The following is a 22,249-nucleotide window of genomic DNA, read 5'->3' on the forward strand; positions in this document are numbered from 1 at the left end:
AGTCCTAATTGCCAATACAAATACCCTCACACCGACCAAAATCCCATTTGTAACTTATGCCTTTTGCCAAGCATTGCGAAGACACCTGTGAGGCCTACAAATCTTTTCGGTCCAAAAAGACTCTTTGGGACCGACATGCGAGACAACAGGAAAAGCAGCGCAAACAATCTGACGATGTCCCGGACATCTTGTTGTTAAGAAGAGGAGGATGAAGCTTCGCCACACCAGCAGGATTATAGCCTGACAATCTGAAACCCACAAACAAAGAGGATCAGAATGCTTTGATGTCTCTAAGAGCCATACTGGCCCTAGACCGAATAGCCTACCTGAAGCAATTTTTAAGTCTAATTCTACATTATGGGCAGAGATTTTGACACTTTGAAGTATAAATTGTCTTCAAAACAGTGCTACTGAGGGTCAGTCTTGTTTTACTATGGATTCAATACATAAAAAAGGTTCTCCACCCAATTACCGATTGCTAACTCTACCAGACCTAGAGAGTAAATGCTTTTCAAGACTCTTCACATGACACTGGACTAACAGTAAAGGCCTCATCCAGTACTATAAAATGGTTTTTCTATCTTTTTTTCTAACTATAAAAAAAAATGGTTGCCACAAAAGACCGCCTTCTCTATACCGCCTTTATCAATCTGGCAACTGCTTTTGATGGCATTGATAGTGAGGTTGTATGGAAAATTGGCAAGATGGAGAATCTCTCCACTTCTCTTGGGTGCAGTTTTATTACTATATTCACAAATGAGGGAAGGGGTAAGACTAAGCCCCGAAATTGCAGTGTCGGAGACCTTCTCTGACAGAGCTCCTATGGTTGTGTACTTGAGCAGCGTCTTTTCAATTTATATATTCCTTGATGTGGGTTATGATATAAGAACTGCAGATACGTATCCTCCTATACTACTTTTTATGCAGACGATACAGTCTTTGAGCAAGATGCCAAGAGAATCCCAAAATGCCCTGAATTCTCTTCCCAGATACTGCCATGAAAATAATAGAGCAATCAACAAAACTGAACTAAAACAGTAATCTTTGACAGAAGGCTAATGGAAAAAAGGCAAAGGCAGCTAGACAGTATCAATTTAGAGATAGCAAAAAGCCACAAATATCTGGGGTTGTGGCTTGACGAACAGGAGGATGTTCAGCTATCCAGCCAGAGACTCTGAAAGCTAAAGCTCTTACATTAAATTCAGCCTTCAAATGACTGTCCAATACACTTTCCATTTCCGTCCTTTCCAGTAATAGTAAAATCCTTCTTTCCCTTATTTATGGCACAATTGCTGTTTTGGCAACCAGCCTCTTTACCACAAGCACAAGTGCTCCTGGAGTTCAGTTTATGGAGTCAACCCCATGTCCTGCAGGCAGGGTTTTGGATCTGCTACATAAAACTGAGCGTTGCTCCAGCTCACATACTTAACCTTTGAAGTGCACTTGTCGGCCAATTGCTGACACCCACACTACCTCCCAAGTGCAGGTGTCGGCCAATGGCCAAACATTGGGAGGTATGTAAAGGCCCCTCTGGTGTTCTTATCAGAAGACTTAGAGGAATGCTGGGTGGAAGAACTTTGTGCCTCCCCGCAGATTCCAGAACTTTTCATCACAGAACTGTGAGGAGAATGTGTTTTTTTAGTTTAAGTTCGAGGTGTTCATGGGATTCTAGGTAGAACAACCTGGCGATACCCATCCTGGGTTCCCCTATGAGTTTAGTTTTCATAACTGTGCAGATTTGCTAGGTTTCCCTAGGTGCCGGCTGAGTTAGGGCCCAAAATCCACAGCTACCCACTTTGCAAAATAATCAGGTCAGTTTTGAGTGGAAAAATGTGGTGTATACATGTTGCGTTTTGGGAAGTGTGCTCCGCTATTATGGGGTTAAGGAACTTATCTGGAAAAACCTTTTGAAGGGGAAGAATCCTTGGAGTACACACTTTGTTTCTGCTCTAAAAGAATGTGTGAACAGATTTGGAAGAAAGTTTTCCCCATTCTGCATGCTAATGAAGCAAGCTAAACATCTTTCCTTCAATGAGGATCAACAGCTGGATTCATGAAACACTCCTAAATGGTTGGAGCACATATAGATTTAATGAAAGACAATTATTCCTTAATCTCCCTTTCACATTATATCAAAAGCATGCGATATTTAAGTTTTTTTCCTGATTCCTCTTAAAATTTGTCGTAATGGTAAATAAAAGGAGGAAATGAATCTTATCTGTCATTTGTGTGGCCTGGCTATAGGGTCTGTAATACACATACTGTGTATATGTAAATGTAAATCTCTGATCTCAGAAACCAGGTGTCTACTAAGACCAGTTTTCTTTAGAAATGCAGTGAGTGGTAAGGGCATGGTTATCCAACTCAGACCTTCAATTAATTGAAACATTTTTAAAGTGTATGTCAATTGTCTGCAACAAAATCCAAACTGCCCCCATTATTCGGTTTACCTTGTGCTCAACGTGTACTGATTCGAATCTTACTATGTCTCTTATATGTTTTTTTTTTTTTTTCACTACTTGCTACTAGGATTTTATGTCTGTTAAGAGCTCGAAATATAATGATTTTAATGATGCAATAAAAATATTTCTCCTTAAGTAAATGAGATACACAATCGCACATACATTGGGTCAGTCCTCTTCCTAAATTTGTCTGTTAAATTGTCATTCACATATTTCTTCCTCCCGCCACAGATTACAACATGGGGCAGTGGGTCCGCCCACTTCAGCCATTGACTGTTTTAAGACTGTTTTTAATGTGTATGCATCCGCCTAAAAAGTAGAGAACTTCAGAGCCAAGACTCTGGACTAGTGCTTTGCGCTGCTAATGCTTTTATCTTTTCATTCCATATCATTTTATTTAATTTTGTTATTTCTAGTCCTCCTTGTGTTTAAACTGTTTTCAAAAGTATCCTTTCTTTACAAAAATGAGAATCGTTCTCTTAGGACATCTACCTCCTAGAAAGCACTTGCACCGTTCTGTTAAAATTGCATTTGAAAGTGCGTTTTAAAAAACAAATTCAAACTTTTATTGCAAATATATGTCTGCAAATGTGTAGATAGTTCTCTGTCTTCTTTTTTTAATTTAATTTTCTGACATGGTTGCAATATAAATAAAAGTAACAATACCACCAACTTGCCAATGTCAGACCTATTTGCTTTGTCGTTTGTGGTACCCTCTGTGCCCCAAACGTTCTTCTTCTTTTTCCTACCCAGCTCAGTCATGAGAACATCTCATTGAAATGTGGTGATACGTCTCTGTCTTGAGCATAATGTGCACCATAGTGCAGGGGCTGTGCCGCCAGCATCAGAGTGACATTGCTGAAGTTCGGGTGCGGCTCAGGGATAGTCTTGCTTTGCTTTTGCTGCTTTGCTTTTGCATGTGCACTAGTCTTCGGTTTGGGGCTTTGGTTTTCCATTGCTTCACCTGTACAGGGCTGAGGGGTAAAAGAGGAAGTATTCAAATTGTTAGCAATGATTTGAGTAAACAATACAATAAAACAAAGAGCGAGACCATTTTTGCCAATAATCTACTCCCACATATGTGATGGAAGTGCTTACTTAAGTATGTGGGATTTTTCAATTCTGTACAGGTGAACTAAGCAACTGTTCAAGCAGAGCGTCTGTGATAGGAGTGCTGGTACATGCTCCCTTCCCAAACAGAGAAAGCCTCGCTCCTGATACAGGATATCAGCCATGTTAACCCAATGGGTGAATAGACGTTAGTACTCCAGCCTCTTTTGTACCTCCTAACACCGCCGGCCCACAGGAGGTAGGACTTCTACATATCACATGGCCAACCCATGGATCATTGCCCATTACATTTATCTCCCCCCAGTACCCCTCTGCCCTGCCTCTTCAATTACTATTCAACTGGGAAAAGAACCATTAGTACATGGTCTTTGGCTGGAGCTCAGATAAAATACACACAGAGAAGGATCACAAGTACATTCATCTGGTCCAGTAATTGAAGGGCTGGTAATTTTCTGCAAGGGACAGTACCTTTATACTCCCTTTTGTCGCTGGTAAAATATCCCATCAGTTTGAATCGGTAATGATTGTGCACTTCTCCCATTCTTGCCAAAATATAGGGTTATTCTTCCCTGGTGGTGCCACAGTCTCGCTAAGCGTTCTAAGGCATCAGCAGTGATCACAACACCTTTGCAGTTGTTCTTTACATCAACTATATGTCAGGTCTTATGACCATGAAGGAAAATAGCATGGCTTCCCATCTTAACCCCTCCTTTTTTCTAATAAATACTGACAATGCAGGGGAAACGAAAAGACTGCTGTATTTCTTAAAGATTTAGTTTTGGATTCTTTAAATTGGCTTCTTAGAACCACTTTCTGATGGGCTTTATCCCTTCCCTTTTTTCCCAGTATTTATGAGAACCGGTTCTTAAATCTGAACCTCCTGAAAGTGCTACGATTGTCCTGAAATGTGTGCCCTGAATATCTTGCTAATGTGTAGTGGACATGATTTATGGTAAGGGGTCCCTGAAGACTGCTATTTTGATGTGTATCATCACATTATTGACCAAGCGTCCTCTGGTCCTGCTTACTTCTTTTTGGGCAGCATTTACCAGCCTTCCTGCCTACAGACTAGAATTCTTTTGCTTGCAGGTCAATGTAGCGCGTTGCCACTTTAATCTCTTGCTGGATTTTCTGCATTTCCCACAGAAAGATTGTAAGTAAAATAGATGAAGACAAGGATGGGTTGGTCAGCGTGGAGGAGCTGCGTGACTGGATAAAATACGCCCAAAAGCGTTGGATTTACGAGGACGTGGAGCGCCAGTGGAAGGGGCACGACCTCAATGAGGACGGCCTCGTTTCCTGGGAGGAGTATAGAAACGCCACATACGGCTACATTCTCGGTAGGTGCTCCTCTCTCGCGGCCGGCTCTTTGAAACCTGCCTGTTTTGTCTTCGTAGAATGATTGTAGATAAGATAGATGCTGATAAAGATGGGTTGGTGACCGAGGGGGAGCTGACTGCTTGGATTAAGAAGACTCAGCGGAAGTACGTGTATGACAATGTGGAGCGACAGTGGCAGGAATTTGACATGGACCAGGACGGGTTCATCTCTTGGGATGAGTACCGCAACGTGACCTATGGCACCTACCTTGGTAAGGGGATGGTGCTGAATTTATATGTTTAAAAGCCATAATGCTATATGAGACATCTGCTAGTAATGAGAGCAAACCAGAGGCTTGAACCCTCCGGTTTCAACAAAATTACTGCTTTTCTGGGGGTGTTTATGTTAAATTTTGTATCACTTTGCCATTCCTTTTTAGACTGGGGACTTTAAAGTTCTGCAGATTTTAAAAATGAAAGAGTAACTGTTTCAAATAGTTTTGCAGTTTAATTTAGGAAAGCTTATTGTGGCACAATCACTTTAGGGAAAGCATATGGACACATTGGATACCAAATAATTTAATTTATTTATTTATTTAAAGTTTTATATAGCGCGAACAAGATCTTTGCAGATATGAGAGCGCTTTACAGAAACAGTAGGTAGGATAAACAAGACTCTTAAATCAATATGAGATTCCGTAGACAGTGAGTTGCAAAAATAGGGTATCAATCATACAAGAGTATACAGAGTAATAACAATCAAGAAACAATAATATGGAAACAGTACAATGTCTAAACGGATAAGATTATAGCAGTGTTCCTGCTCAAACAAACCTGGTTCTTAGAGTACACATTAGAACGGTGACCCACTCACCATCATTTGAGTCTGTGATCTAAAGGTGAGACCGAAGATCCAGTCACATGTACCTGACACTTGCAACCATCCTAAAATAGATAAGTTTTAGTAACAGGAACAGTGACTGCATGTTCTGTTCCAGCCTGCTATGACCCCTATCTGCAGTAACTGTTCTTACAACAATGAAGATGTGAAAACCCCACTTGATTTGCTTGAAATTAATGGTTTCAGAAGTAAGGCATGCAAACAGAGGTGGAAGGGGACGAAAATCCCTGTGTAAGGAGAAAATCCCTGTGAAGCTTACAGCGAATCAGTTAAGCTAGCACAGTTGGTGATAGGAAACTCCAGCAGAATTTACTGTATAAGGGATCTCTCTGCAGAACCTACATTAACACTGTACATGCAGGCATGGAGTGAACATAATTTGCATGCATAGTTTACTGCATTGAATTCTTGGAATGGAAGCTTTGTGTGGACCCTTCTGTAGCAAGTCATAGAGACACTGGATTAGAGTGAGCCACCTGACCTTCAGAGCTTACAGTCCTTAAAAGCAGAATGGTGATCTTTGGGGCGGTTTGAAGGAACTCTGTGAAAAATTTAAACTGATAAAATATGAATGCTTACAGTAACATGCTGCATAGGCTTCTGAGGAAGCCTCCTGTTGTGCTTACCATAATACAAGCCACGGGCAGGGAGAAAAAAAGACATGCAGACATAGGGCAGCTCACTGTTGAGCTGATAGTACCACAGTTCTAAAGTCTGTGAGGACATTTTCAAAACTGAGCTTTGAATCTCAGGATTTTTACAATATAGGGAGAGCGACATCGCCTGTAGAGAATTGGGTCATATACACAGGAGGCAATGGCTACATCTGCAGCACATGCCAGGCCGTAAGTTCACGGGGGAGACTAAGCCGTCCTCAAACAAGTGCTTAATATTATTATGTTAGTAATACAAGACTCTTCCACTGTCTGCTCAGATGATCCTGACCCTGATGACGGTTTTAACTACAAGCAGATGATGGTGCGGGATGAACGAAGGTTTAAAATGGCTGACCGGGATGGCGATCGGATTGCCTCAAAGGAAGAATTTACAGCCTTCTTGCATCCGGAGGAGTATGACTACATGAAGGACATTGTTGTACTGGTGGGTCACCTAATGCTCATCTCTGTGTTCTATTCAGCTTGTGGTAGAACTCTAAAACTTAAGTGATATTCCATCCAAGCAGGTGGTGCTTAATAATTTCTCTGTGGATAAATATGTTCACAAACTGCAGTTACAACTGCTACATGGTGCCTTTGTCAATGTGGCACTTATTTCATCATTACATTTAAGAGCAATAAATTCTACAAACATTATACTCTGCCCACCAGTGAGCTGGGGGTACATACTATATGCCTTTTCAACCATAGACCTTTATTCTGCTTATGCCATCAAGAAAAGTCAGTTTTGCATTGTTTCTTTTATTATTATTGAAATGAGCACCTTAATTTCAAACTGCTAAATTGTAATACATATTCGTCACTTTTGACTACATTAGGGCTTGAAAATGGGATGTGTGAGGTGTTATGTTATGCAGATTTGTGGAGCGCACTATCATCCGGGAGGCTATCCTGGTGCTGAGCAGGTGTGAGTCTAGGTTTACTCGAAAACCCAGTTCTTCAGCTTCTTGCGGAATTCAGCAAGTGAGGAGGGGGCTTATGTGTGGTGACCGGTTGTTCCATGCTTAAGGAGCACTAGATCTGGTTTTCTGTTAGTGCGGAATTTTTGCAAGTAGGAGTTCAGACAAGTGGAGTTGTCTAAAAGGGTTTGTGAAAGCACATTCGATTATTGAAGTATTCTAGGGCAGTGTTATGTGGTGGCTTGAAAGTGTGGGTGAGGAGGTTAAATTGTGCTCATTTGTGAATAGGGAGCCAGTGGAGCTCCTTCAGGTGTAGTGTGATGCAAGTGCAGCTTTGGAGGTTGAGTGTGATTCTGACCACCGATTTCTGAATGTTCTGCAGCCTTCTGGTATGTTTTTTTGTTCATTCCGGCATAAAGGGTATTCTCATGGTTAAACTTGCTTGTGAGCAGGCCTTGTGTGATTGTTTTCTGGGTGCTAATTGGGAGCCATTTGAAAATCTTCCTCAGCATCTTCAGGCTCTGGAAGCATGGGGCGGTGATGCATTGATGTGTGCAGTCATGTCGAGTTTGCTGCCTGATGATCGTGAGGTTTTTGGTGTGGGTGTCAGTCCTGGATCTGTTGACTACCAGGCGGAGTCCCATAGTGATGTGCTCTTCCCAAAGATCACAATTTCAGCCTTGTCGGTGCTCAGCTTTAGACAGTTGGTCATCATCCAGTAGGCGATTTCAGTCATAGGTGCATTGAACTTGATTGGGTATTAGTCATCTTTTCCTTGAAGGAGAGAAGAAGTGACGTGTCACTGGCTTAGGAGAGTATGTTGACATTGTGAGAGAGGATAATGCTGGCTAAAGGGGTTCTTGTACACTTGGAGAGCGTTGGGCTCGAGAGGACCCTGGCACAACTCCGCATATGAGATTGCAGGTGTCTTGGTGTACAGTGCCAAGCTCACTGGGTCCTTCCACTCAGTAAGCAGTAGATCCATCGAAGTGCGTGTCCTTGGATTCGAATGTTTTGTAGGCTTTGGATGCGTTTGGGTTGAGACACTGTTAAACGCTGCAAAGAGCAGACCCCCAGGATATAGCGGCATAAATTAGTAAATTTAGCGGCACAAAAACATGAATTTTGCGGCACAAAAATTGAAATTTTCCGGCATTTTAGCGGCAAATAATGCTTGTTTCTTTTTAAAAGCAAAACAAAATTTGACCCCAGTGCGCCCCCATTTTTTCTTTTAAAAAGGAAACATTTTTCCCCCTCTATCTCTCTCTCCCTCCCTTCGTTCTGTCTCTAGCTCACTCTTCCTCACCTGCTGAAAACTGAGTTCAAGAAACTGCGCCTGCCCTCTTTTTTAACTTCATTGGTTCCCCTGTGAAATGGGTCCAAAAAGACATAAGAAAACACATTGCTTTAAAATGTTGTCTTTTTTGGACAATTTCCCCTATACAGTGCAGCCTCGGTACAGTAAAAAAAAATGGACAGGGTGATATCTTGCTAAATCAACAGGTAAGCCCTGTAAGCCCCTTCTAACTCTTGATCCTCTGAAGCTTTATTCGCACCAGTAGTATACAGTTTTTATCTTTTTTGGGCGGGACCATGGGCTGGTACAGGGGTGGGCCATGCCTCTCTCCAGGTGCGCAACACCTATTGGATTCACCCCCCCCCCCTATCCCCCCCGGGGGGTGGGGGCATCATTTCTAGGCAAAACCATAATTTCTAGGCAAAGGCGATGCCTATCAATCCGTGGTATGATCGTGCCCACCATGCTTCACCACTGATGCAAGGAAGGCCTTGCAAGCTACAGTGAGAGGTTAGATATCTGAATGAATATTATCCTGAATGGTTGTTGCTAGACAAATAGAATGCCAGAGCGGAGGCTCAAGCAATACTGTGCCAGTCGTGTGGAGGGACAAGCGCGACGCAAGGAGTGCACTGCTCTTACCTGCACCAGGGTCTTCCATTGTTGATGTCTGTACTCACCTCACCTTGTGATTGTTCCCTTCTTTCATTCTCTTTAGAAAAGGTTCAGTATTCAGATACTGGAAGGGGGGTGACAGCGAGGGTTGGAGGGAGGTGGGGGATGGGCGCAGGGCCTCCAGCAAGGGGTGAAAGAACAGCAAGGCCTAATTAACATTCAAATGGTCTGTGAAACGTTCGGGTGTGGCTGTGTGTGTTTGCCCGGGATCTGTCCCATCCGGGGCGTCATACACGACTGCCCCCCCTCCGCCCCCCGTGTGTGCCAGCCCCAGATGAGACAGATCCCGGGCACACACACAGCCACAGCCGAACGTTTCACAGACCATTTGAATGTTAATTAGGCCTTCCTGTTCTTTCACCCCTTGCTGGAGGCCCTGCAGCTCCACTCTGCCGACTGATCAAAGGTTCAGACCCCCCCCCCCCCCAAAAGGCCGAGCTGCAGGTTCAGCATCGGCAGACACCAGCAAGTTAAAGGCTCCATGAGCAGACAACCACCCCGGGTTCCTGGAGCCAAGACCTCGATAAGGACGTGATTTGTATTTCTGCCCTGAGACTCCTAACATAGCCCAGATTTCGCGGCCACTTTTGTAAAAAGCGCGGCCTTTTTACAAAAGTGCCGATTTCGCGATTTTTTTGCAAATCGCGAAATCCTGGAGGGTCTGGTTGTTGGTCGTTGAAGTATTCTATGAGGTGTAAACAAGAGTATCCCTTGGCTCAGTTCAATAGCTATTGAAACCCAAATACTAGTCTTGGACACAAGCAACTAGAGGTTAAATCATAAACATGGCAACATTTTTTGTATGAAAGTATATAAAATATTTTATTAAAATCCTTAACAATTCATAAATATATAGACAGAACCTTGAATAAAAATAGAGTTAAACTACTCTATGCAGAAATTATAAAACATTATCACGAAAAAAAATTTTTCTTTGATTTAAAAAAAAACATGAGTGAAACATATGTATACAATATCAATAAACAATCAATCAAAAGGAAGACCTGCTCAAGTTAAGTAAGGACATAAAGAAAATAGGGGAAAGACGTTTTTGGTGGCAGAGAAATTAAACAAACACAGACAGTCACAATTTGTCATTGAATTTTGCACATTAAATATCCAATCTGACTCAAACCAAAACCCGATTTCTTCTCGGTGTTCTTGGGGCGAGTTTGGTGGTTTAATTGTGCACTAGTATGCGTCGACGCGTTTCGATGGCTTTTTTAGATGGATGCCATCTTTATCAAGACTTGTGCTCTTGTTATTGACTCTGCTACAATGGCACTGGATGGTTGCCTTTGTGTATAGATCCTGTTGATAAATATATTTCAATAAGTATATGGCATGAAGAAACAAGTTTTTGTCACTGAAAATCTTTCTTTAGGCCTGATCGACTTTTCTTAGATAATAAGACCAGCATTAGCCATTACCGTATACATTTATATTGTCCACAGGTTTGACAAAGCAATAATCAGCTAAACCTTCTTCTTATAACATACCCTAATAGTTTTAAGGCACATCCTCTTAGAAAACATCTTTACATAAGAACCTCCTTGTCCTACCAGTATGTGGGCTTCCATTATAAGAATAACCCCAGGGCTCTCAGGCTGGGTATCCGTTATATTATTCCATAGTATTGGCATGGACCCTCCCTCGGGCAGGCCCTGGGGTAATTGCCCATGTATAGACGGGGGTGAGACAAAAGGGTGGATTACCTTATATCATTGTCTTTTCAGGTGTACAGCTCTGGATGTTTTAAATTGATGGATGGTGCTCAGGGACAGGTTTGTCCTGTAAATACAAGGTTTGCCACGATTGGATTCTAGTACTCTGTTTGTAGTTCTATATTAGCGTTATTATTAAAGGAGAGGAGATTACCTGAAAGATATATTCCCTCCTGGCAATGTTAGTCTTGCTTAAACATTCTTGCACTTGGATTTGTAGATATGAGGGCATGGATGCAATCACACCTGCACAGTAGATATAGATATTACTTTACAAAGGTGTTGTCATTTAGTTGTATTTTTATTCTAGAGTCTCTTAGTCACTATTAGATTCCATATGCCCAAGTACCTGTGAATTTATTCTCAGTTTAGTACTCCCGTTTCTTTCTGCTTCCTGTTTCCTAATCAGGAGTGGTCACACTCTGTTAGCTTCATATCCTAAAATAGATGTTAATGGTAATGAGGGTACCGCTACTCTAATCTAATTTTTATAAAACTGGCTTGCTGGGGATATTGCCTTACCTATTAATGACAAATGCAGGGTCTGAGGATCGGGTGGTAAAAGCACGGTGCCCAGTTCCTGCTCAGGAGCGCCTGGCGTGCCTTAGAGGTGATAAAGAAGAGGAGAGTGGTTAGTTCGCTCTCTCGTTTTATAGTTAAGGGCTCCCAGGGTCATGGAACCTTACCTGTATTTCTTTTCCTGTTCTCGTCCCGCCCGTCCGTATCGCTGCTGCTTTCTTCGCCGTCTTCCGAGAAAATGCTAATTCTCGTGAGCGGTAGCGGTCTTTTATATATACCGTGTTTCCGGCAAATGGTTAGCTGATCAATGATCTAAAACAGCTGTGTGGTATAAGCTACTGAGCGGGGATGTATCAGAGCCTGAAGCGACGCGGGTTAAATTACTTCCGCGTTCCAAGTCTCGTGTTGGCTTGATACACGCCTCGTTATGGATGTGCTTTGCATATTTTCATTCGGATCCCGACCGTTTGGATTTCACCCTACAAGTTTTGTTTAAAAGGGCACAATTTGTTACTTTCGGGTTAAAAGACATCTTGGTTTGGTATTATAAACCCATTTGTCTACATTATACAGGGTCCATGAGTTTACCGTCTGGAGTGAAACGCTGACGCGTTTCAAACCTCGTACTGAGTTAATAATCCCTGTTAGAGGCTGAAGCGCATGTGGTGCTATTTCCGCGTTACAAGCCTCGTTTTAATTAGGTGCGCATACCCTTTGCATTGTATTAGCGCACATGCAGCTTTGCTAAGGCTTAACCCATTTATCTTATGCGCACCTCGTGATAATCATATCTCCCCACATAGGGTTCTGATTTACACAAGCCTGTGTTGTGTGCTTTGGCTGTCAACCCTACTCACAGAGGGTAGTCATATTATTCTCAGCTTAACACCATGGATTTGTTCATGTTATTAATGCCTAGTGTAATTTACACGGTAATCCGCCCCTAATTGAAAATGGAACATGAGGGACCCTAAATAAAGTTCTTGTCAGCTGACAAAGTGTTTTACGTCAACCCAGATAAAACCATATACTGATAGGGGTGAATGTTATGAAAATCACTAAAGTTAATTTTACAGATTCAAGATAATTTTCCTCCACTCCTCCCTAGAATTAAGGCCCTTTTCAATGGTTTCCAAATAGCATATGAACCATTGTTCTCGTTGTTTCCTTTTGGCCTCAATACTCCCTCCGCGTCTACTAACAGTTATTTTTTCAAGGATGTACCACGTGAATTCTTCACAGCCATGTTTTTTGTCCTGGTAGTGCTGTGTTAATGGTGCATTTTCTTTATTATTTCTGATTGATGATTTGTGTTCCAGGAGTCTAATCCGTAACTCCCTGCCAGTCTCTCCCACGTAGCCTAAGGCACAGGGACACACTAGCAGGTACACCACATTCTTACTTCTGCAATTATTTAGACTTCTGGGTATTAAAGTTCTGTTATTGAAGATTAATTTCTTTGTCACAATGCAATTCGGGCAAATTGCACAGGATCCACACTTATAGTTCCCTCTTGCCTTAGTATTATCTGTTAAGGTGGTTTGAAAGGTCTCGCAGGGATTTTTATAGGTTCTCACTAGACTGTTCTTAATAGTTTTATTTCTACGGAACGAGAAAAGTGGTTTGGATAGTGGTGTAGGTAAGCCACTATTGATGATTTTCCAATTTCGATATACAATGTTTTTTATTTTATTGCTTATATTAGAATATTGGCTTACAAAGACTATTCTATCTTGAGTTTTATTGGCCCTTTCTTTGTTCATGTCTATTAATTTTTCTCGGTCATAATACCTGGCACGTTTCAATGATTGTTTTATTAATTTCTTAGGATAACCCCTATCTAGGAGTTTCTTTTCCATGGTTTCTGCATGTTTGTAAAAATCAGTTAGATTTGTACAATTGCGCCGTAAGCGTAAAAATTCCCCAAATGGGATATTGTTTTTCTGAGCTTTTGGATGGTTGCTTTTATATTGTAAGAGAGTGTTTTTGTCGGTCGGTTTGGTGTATAATTCTACTTCCAACTGACCGGCATTCTCTTTGATTTTTATATCTAAGAAGTTTACGCTTTTGTTGCTATAATTTGCGGTAAACTTGAGATTCCTGTCTCCAAGGTTTAACCATTCCAGGAATGAGTCCAGTTCCTCACTAGCACCGTTCCAGATGAGGTGTCTGTTTATGATTTTCTCTAAGCCCATGGCCTAGAATGGTAGCAGAGAGATTAGTCTGTAGTTCACCAATGTTGAAGAGTCCGCAGAGGGTTTCTTCAGAAATGGGAGGACAGTTGTGTGTTTCCAAGCATCTGTAAAGGTTGCAGAAAAGGTGGAGGCATTCAAAATGGGTGTGAGTATGGCGCTGATGATTTGCAGTCTGGAGAAAGCATGGTAGTAGTAGTTCGATGGGTCCCCTGAGTCGGTGGACTTCATGGTGTCAAGCGGTTTCTTTTGGAGGTGATGATGGACCATATGGTTATCATTGGTTCTTTTAATAAGAGTGAACTAACTGTGTTGTAGTTGTGAGTGAGCCAGTCCTGTTGATGAAAGGCTCTTTAAACCATGACCATGCTTATGCACTGCCCAGCCAAAGCTGTAAAGGGTCCCCTGATCCTACAGTACTCCCTGTAGCTATCCATTCCTCCGTATAAAAGGTTCTGCACCATAGCACAGGCCCATTCAGTCCAAATTGTGAAAGAGGGCAGGCTCCAATGTTGGTTTGGTGCCTCTTAAAGTTGATATTGTGCTGCCTTTTTTTAACATATTCAAAAGTCCTTTTGGAGGAATGATTTATGAACATAATTTCTACAGAGTATCAAGATGAGTTTGGGCAGTTACAGAGTAAAGGCAAGCACCCACAGTGCACATCTCAAGTGGCCACATTTAGCATTTGACGTACTGGCTCTTAATTTATCCTCTGCTACATCCAGGATTGTGTAGCTTGCGACACCCAAAAACAGTTAATGGATGATTGAAAATACTCCTTATTTTAGTATCCTAGTGCTGACACCAGTAATTTTAGATAGATTTTAAGATTGCTACAGAATAACTTTCTGATGGAAAGTTCCTGCACGTGATCGCCATCTTCAGATTCTTTTTTCCGCTTTTGGATTAGGAAGCACGACAGTGGGGCTCCAAATAATTTCTTAAAAGCATTGAAAAACACCAAAGTTTCCTTCAACAGAGAAACACAGAAGATCACCAGAAAGCACAGCTCTCAAAACTACGGAGAAGGGGAGCCTTCATGACCCAGACACAGGGGACCCCGCTGGTGGGCACTGCGTGGTCAGAGAATGCAGAGACATGGAGAGCACCCCCTTTGAATTTTGCCCCAACTCCCATCACAAGTTCGCACAGATGATTAGTGCAACCTGTACCTCCTAAAGGACCACTGCTCTGAGAACTGCGAGGCTTGTGTGGAATTTGTCCCGAAGACCTCGTAGACACCAGGAGAGGGCGCCCCACACCATGGCTGACACCCAGAGGATCCAGGAGTCCTTCAAGGACCTAGGCCTCTCAGTTAGGATGAGGAGGGAAATATTGAGGTCGAGAGGACGGAGAGTTAGAGACCATAGAAAATGTCATCCACGTCTAAAGGGTCAAAGCCGCAAGGGGAGCAGCGAGAGACGCTGAGAAGGCCAAGTGGGAGAAGGTAACCAAGATACCAAAAGACACAGGCTAGACCCTCGAGACCCACTTCGGCGTTAACTTAACAGCTGAAGGATCGCAAAAGCTTAAAGAGCTGCACGATTAACAAACAAAAGACACTGTTGGGGGCAAATCTTCTAGCCAAATCTCGATGCCAGCTGGCGCAAGAAAAGGGATGAAGAAGGAGGACACAGAACCAATGCCCAAAGAGTCAGCAACCTTAAAGACGAAAGCTTCTTTGATTGTTAAAACTGAACTATAGCTCAAGGTCGTGTGGAAGACACATCGGCTCGAAGCAGAGATGGCACCTCTCCTGCAGCGGAAGGAGGAGTTCAACGACTCCTTTGAGAGATGCTGCATCCCTTCGAAACCCTTGGAGTTGAAGGAGATTGGCGACGACCAACTAGACATTGTGTTACCCTTGACGCAGAAGCCACATGAAGGGGATATGGAGGAACTCTTAGACTGCAAAGGAGGATGAATCCACCTCACTCGAGGGCCAGGGGCAGCTTGGTGATACGTGGCAGTATCTCAACGATGGATCCCCCGAAGATTGTGTTGACAACTACCCCTCGAGGCCCTCGCTTCCAGGTGACATGTCCATTTACAATTGACTAATCAATACGGTGGTAGACGCATATGGGGTCTAACTCGAGGAAGAACGGGAGGACTCATGCTTTCTTCTTGAAATACTGATGCCATCCTAGAAGGCAAACCTGTATCTGCTTATGCTTCCCAGGATCTTGGACCATAGTAAGGAGGTTCCGGAAGCCGTTGCTCCTCCTCAAGTGGAGAAGTACAAATAATACACACCAGATCTCCTGTACATCAAGCAACTGGGCCACCACCAGAATAGGAGAACAAGACCGTGAATCTGGTTGGAAGGAAGATGAAAGAGGAAGCAACTACGCAATGCGGAAACTAAAAATCCAAGCACACTTCTCAACTGTTATGGCCACCAACAATGCGAGGACATGGAGGACCTCCTACAACATCTCCTGGAGGAGTTTGAAAAGAGAGCAAAGGCAGTGGCCATCACCAGCTCATCCCTCAAGTCCTCATTGAGCACATGTGCACAGGTACCACTCTCAGAAATCATTCCTGGCTAAGAGTATCTGGGTTCAAGGCAGAGGTGCAGGCATTGGTGATCAGCTTGCCTCCCACGGGGAAAGCCCTCTTCGGAACAGCTGTGGACTAGGCGTTACCGCAAATAAAAAAGGACAACAATACCACCAAAGCAATCGAGGCATTGCAATTCAAGGGATCCTTCAGGAGAGGAGGAATGCCCACGAGGAGACCAGCAGGCAGGCCAAGTTTTTTCACCAGCTTTATCAACATCGACAGCAAGGCTTCAGCCAACAAGCCACGCAGCCCTCAAAACAGCAGTGGCAACACCCAGCTAGACAGCCCTTTTGTGGGGAAGAAAGAGGGTGAACCCAACCCTTAAGGGGGCGTGGGGGAGCTGCGCATGCTAGCAAGTGACTCTGACAACGACCTCGCCACGGAACACCAGTTGGGGGATGAATAGGAGGATTCTTCCAGTAATAGAGGTCGATGACCTCAGCCAACTAAATGCTAAATATAATAAAGCATAGGACAAGAGCATTAAGAGATTAAGAACTGCAACGATTGCAGCAGGAAGTCAAAGAGTACTCAAACAAGACCTTTACTGGACCTTAAATATCTAAATAATTTCATAAAAACACAACACTTCAAGATGACAACAGTACAGGAAGTAATTGAAAAGGGAGACTACATTGCCACCATAAACCTAAAGACCTTGGTGGACCAAGGACAACAATGAATCACAAAGACGGACGATATCTCACCTTCATCTTAAGACAAAGTACATTACCAGTTCAGAGTACTACCCTTCAGCATAAAATCAGCACCAAGGGTGTTCACAAAATGCTTAGCGGCAGCAGCTGCACACCTGATAAGACAGGCTATTCACATCTACTCATACCCAAGTAGTTGGTTGGTGAAATGAAGCTCAAAGCAAAAGTGCCAACAGGACATACAAACTGTCATCTCCACGCTACAGCAGCTAGGGTTTATGATAAAACACAAGAAACAATCTCCGTACCAGGAACAGGAGAGGATTTTCCTGGAGGCAACACTGATTTCAAAGACCACACACGCATACCCAATACCCAAGAGGGTGAAGACAGTAGAGAAGCAATTTTGCTTCTACCAGAAGGGTCAGTCTGTGACAGAGAGGACTGCTTTGAAACTAACAGGCATGATGCCATTGTGCATCCCTCTAATTCTGCATGATATATTTCACTATACTAATTTTCAACACTAATCCTATATGGGCTCCGGAGTAGCGTGCTACTCGCCAAAAAGCACTTCAAAATCCCATCAGGGGTAACAAGCGCTATATAAATGCAAACCTTTTTTCCCTCTGCTATCCTTTTGAATCCAAATAATTGACCAACCTATCCACCACTTAAATTACTTTAATATTTCACTAGACTAATTCAACACTAATCCTTTATGGGTTCCGGAGTAGTGTGCTACTCACAGAAAAAGCGCTTCGACGCCTCGTCAGGGGTAGTAAGCGCTATATAAATGCAATTACCGTACAATACAATGCGGCCCATACAGGAATGGGTCTGCTACAGACGAGGGGCTAGTAAGATCTAGTGGTTGTCACTCCAAAGGTTCGGAAAGGAGTGAAATAGTGGAACACAAGTAATTCAATTGTGGTGAGACCTTTCAAACTACCAGCTCCCACGGTGACCATAACAATGGATGCATCCCCCAAGGGTTGAGAGGTGCACAAGGGCAACCAAAAGGTCATAAGGCCCTGGAGCCCAGCAAATGCAGTGAAACGCATAAACCTTCTGGAACACAAAACGGGTGTTCCTAACTTTGAAAACATTCCATGCACACATGAAGGAGCTGAATGTGCTGATCCAGACGGATAACACTACTACGTTCTACCTCAACAAGCAGGGAGGAACAAAGCTGTTCTACTATCAGCGTCATCACAGGAGATTTGGAAGTGGGCACTCCACCAAAACACAACTCGGGTGGTGTAACACCTCCCATGAGAGCAAAATGCAGAAGCGGACATACTAAGCAGAGAACAAAACACTCCCCAACACTGGGTAATGTGTTCAGGCAATGGGGCACCCCAAAAATAGAACTATTTGCAAGCCCAGAAAATGCAAAATGCCTTTGCGTCTAGATTTCCACACCACCAGTTCAAAGAGAATGCCCTGTTGATAAACTGGTCGAAGAGATTTCCATACTTCTTTCCACCCATTCCCCTGATCCCAGGAGTATTGTAAAAAGTCAAATAAACAAGGATGTCACTCATAATCATCGCCTCACAGTGGGCCAGACAGATGTGGTACTAAGACCTGCTATAGATGTCCAGGGGACAAATATATCCATAAGGGCATTGATAGGCTTGCTAAAGATGCAGAATGTTGGAAATGCCATCCAGAACCCACCACACTCAATCTAGCAGCATGGCTTCTGAATACCTGGAATTCAGACACCTTCCACTCCCTCCCAGGTTAATGGAGATTTTAGAGAGGCAAGGAGAGGCAAGGAGACAGAGCACATGGGCCAAGTGAACCATATATGTCCACTGGTGCAAGGACCACAAGAATCTAAAGGCAAGAACACGGCCCAGTGCTAACATACCTCACCCACCCACTGGACAACAGCCTGACCTACTCATCATTAAAGCAGACTTACGGATATCCCTCATCTACTACCTACAAGAGACAAAGACCATGAGTAAGGGGAACAAACTCTTGTTTCCTTTGCCAGGGCAAGCAAGAACACACAAGAAACGAAAGGTGTAATCTCACGGTGGTCAGTAGAGATAATCTGCAACTGCTACGCAAAGGCAGGAGGAACTTTACCTATACAACCTAGGGCGCACTCCATAGGAAAGTAGAGTGCAAACCTGGTGTACACGCCCATCAGCATCATCTCTATGACTGTGACATGATCATCCACACACAATTTCACAAAACACTACTGTGTGGGCATCTAGATAAACGAGGAAGCACAGCTGGGACAGAGAGTACTACAACACCTGTTTGCAAACTAGAGCTCATTTCAGCCCGTCCTCCCCAAGAAGACAAATAGCACTATGTAATCAATGCACAGCATGTGAATCCACAAAAGGATTCGAGATGGCAACCACACACATTAACTTTTGGGTTGCATGTCTGACGTCACACAAGGGATGGACTTACCAACAAATGGTGGTCCACAACACCCACAATAGAAAAGACAGAAAATATATCATTCCAAACCCAACCTCTTGATCGTGGAATAGATGCACATCATGTGAATCCAGAAAACATTTCGAGGTGCAAAACTACTCGTAACCATTTTTTCTTACCTTCTGTTGAAGTAAAAAACAACTTCCTCATGCAAGAGCTTCAGCCTGGACAGATCTCCTCGGAACCACTAGTTCCGTTTAATGAAGGCCTGACTGACATTCTCCTGTCTGAATCCTGTTCTTGTCCACCTTTCAGCCGCACGTTGCTACAGACCCACTCCAGGTGACCCTGCCTTTTTAGGTCGAGTTTATTCGAACCTATTGTTGTCAACCCAAAAGCTGACTTTTTACGATCCGGATTCTCAACAGTTCACGTGAAATCACGTGACCACAAGCTCCTTCGTGCACGAGCTTGCATTTCCCCACAGGCTTCCCCCTGCCAGCAGCAATCAAAGGCTTCCGCTGCCCCGCCCCACCGCCGTCACTTATTCACGGCCGCAGGCCCTGACTTCAAAGGGTTGCGCTGCCCCGCCCCCTGCTTCACGGCTATCTGTTCCCCAGCACCTCCCCTCTCTCTACCCTAATTATTCACTGCTGGCCGGCCGGCACATCTAGTTTTCTACGGCTTTCGACTTGAAAGGAAACCTCGCACACCAAGCCTCGCACACCAACATTTGTCTTTATCTACTCCCGATATGCTCGTTCCCTCCCCACACCCCCCCACCCCCGGCTCTTTTATCTACTTGTTTGTCTTCCTGTCTCATTGTCCCTCGGTCTGTTTGTGTATACCTCTATCTCACTGATTCATTTGTTTGTCTTTTTGTATATTCTTAGTATCCGGTTACCTCTGTCCCAGGGCCATCTCGTCTCCTGCGTTCTTGCTTGCCTATCACTTTTGCCTTCATCTCAAAGCCCCGTATCAGTGCCCTGCCCTGTGTACCCGTCAGGATCCATGTCTCCCTGTCCTAGTGAAAGGGCCCAAATGCTTCCTAGTAAAGCTTCATTGTTGAGATGTGCAGTCTGTGCAGCAGCAAAGAGCAAGTACATCGGAGCTGAAGGGAAAGGTGTTCACTCCAGTGTGCGCCTCGAAGACCAGCTCGGCCTCTCCCATAAGCACGAGGAGTGTCTTATGTAGGTTACGTCAAGGTGAGTGAACACGGGATCCGGCATGTACACGCAGGTGTCACGGTGATGTTTACACGTGTCACAGCTGCTTGGCAGTTCCATATGACGTGGGAGGTGACTTGTCAAAAGCAGTTTCAAGACCACGTTATTTGAAAGTGCGGCTGTCAACAAGATATGCTGTCGAGCAACACAAACATTTATTATTCAACAGCATCCTTCAGTGGCCCTCATGCGCGAGAATGGCAGCTGGTGCGCGGAAAACATTGCTAATCACAGAGGAGCCGCAAGGTGGCCGAGAAAAACTGCACAATAACTTTTTGAAGGGATCTCTTGGGGGAAAGCAAGAAACGCGTTGAATTACACATAAAAACAGAGGAGAGGGTGTTTGTGCAATGCCAACAATGAGCAGAGGGTTGAAATTAGAAACTAGTTTTTTAAAGCAGCCGCTCTTAATCCTAAACAAAGTCGGCCACAGGACCCACCCAGCTCTATTTTTACATCATTCAAATTTTTTAAGCAGTGCGGCAGCGGCCCCTAATCACCAACAACAGAGGCCGGGCCATTATTTCAGTGTTTACATTTGCTTTGCATTGTCTCCCTATACATAGTGGGCATCCTCACATGAAATGTTTCATTTCTGTGGTGCAAACATATGGGCAGCCATCTCCCTCGAAACAAGCGCTACACACCAGCCGCTTTATATTTATATTTATATTTTACATTGGCAGCCCACCTTCAAGCTTTAAAGTCGGCTACTCTCTTGCTGTGCTCTCCCAGTTCGGTTTTAGCCCTCCCAGTGCAAATCTTGCACTCCCCCACCCCCCCCAGATGCCCTTTCTCTGCGCATCGAGTGAGGCACCATCCACGTCCTTATTTGGAGGGGGAACGTTTAGAGCCTTTTCTGCAGGTCAATGGCCTGCAGTTGAAGAACACCATGGTATCCCAGAGGTAATACTGGAGGAGAGCAGGAAATACGAATGGGAGAGGAGCAGTTATTTGAGGACTTTTGAAAGGTAGAATTCCAATCTTGCTTTGCTATTCGTTGCTCTTTATGTTTTTGTCACAACAAAATCCTTGCATGCAATATTTAAAAAAAATATATTGATGAATGTTTTCATTAGCTATTACCGCTTTGCACTTATATCTTATGAATAATTGCCTAGTTTGTGTCCTTCTGCCAACTGTTTCAATCGTTTTTTGTGTCCTTCTGCCTTTTGTATCCCTCGTTTTGTGTCCTTCTGCCCTTTGTTTAAATCGTTTTTTGTGTCTTTCTGCCCTTTCTATCCCTCGTTTTTGTGTCCTTCTGCCCTCTCTTTCAATCGTTTTCCCCTTGTTTTTCGTGCCCTTCTGCCCTCTGTATCCCTCGTTTTTTGTGTCCTCCTGCCCTCTGTTTCAATCGTTTTTTGTGTCCTTCTGCCCTTTGTATCCCTCGTTTTTTGTGTCCTTCTACCCTTTGTATCCCTCGTTTCTTGTGCTTCTGCCCTCTGTTTCAATCGTTTTTTGTGTCCTTCTGCCCTTTGTATCCCTTGTTTTTTTTTGTCCTTCTGCCCTCTGTATCCCTCGTTTTTGGTGTCCTTCTGCCCTCTGGCCTGCAAACTATCCCTCCCCCCCCGCCCTGCCCACAAAACTACCCCGACCCCAGCCCCCCTACCCTGAGCCCTGAACTCCATTCCCTACATCCCTAAACTAC

General features: G+C 43.7%; 1 protein-coding gene across 2 annotated transcripts in view; it reads left to right on the plus strand.

Annotated features, from left to right (window-relative positions):
* The window catches only part of CALU (calumenin), a 57,709-nt gene that overhangs the window by 17,492 nt on the left and 17,968 nt on the right, over nt 1–22,249 (plus strand). Inside the window, exons 3-4 of one of the 2 annotated variants that reach the window (XM_086918857.1) lie at nt 4,931–5,124; nt 6,688–6,854. In XM_086918857.1, the coding sequence (XP_086774983.1) occupies nt 4,931–5,124; nt 6,688–6,854 (361 nt within the window). Of the gene's footprint in view, nt 1–4,679; nt 4,874–4,930; nt 5,125–6,687; nt 6,855–22,249 lie in introns of both variants that reach the window. The other variant, XM_086918858.1, reaches the window with a different exon arrangement.

Source organism: Lissotriton vulgaris, chromosome 1_1 (genome assembly GCF_964263255.1).
Source record: "Lissotriton vulgaris chromosome 1_1, aLisVul1.2, whole genome shotgun sequence".
Classification (NCBI taxonomy): Eukaryota; Metazoa; Chordata; class Amphibia; order Caudata; family Salamandridae; genus Lissotriton; species Lissotriton vulgaris.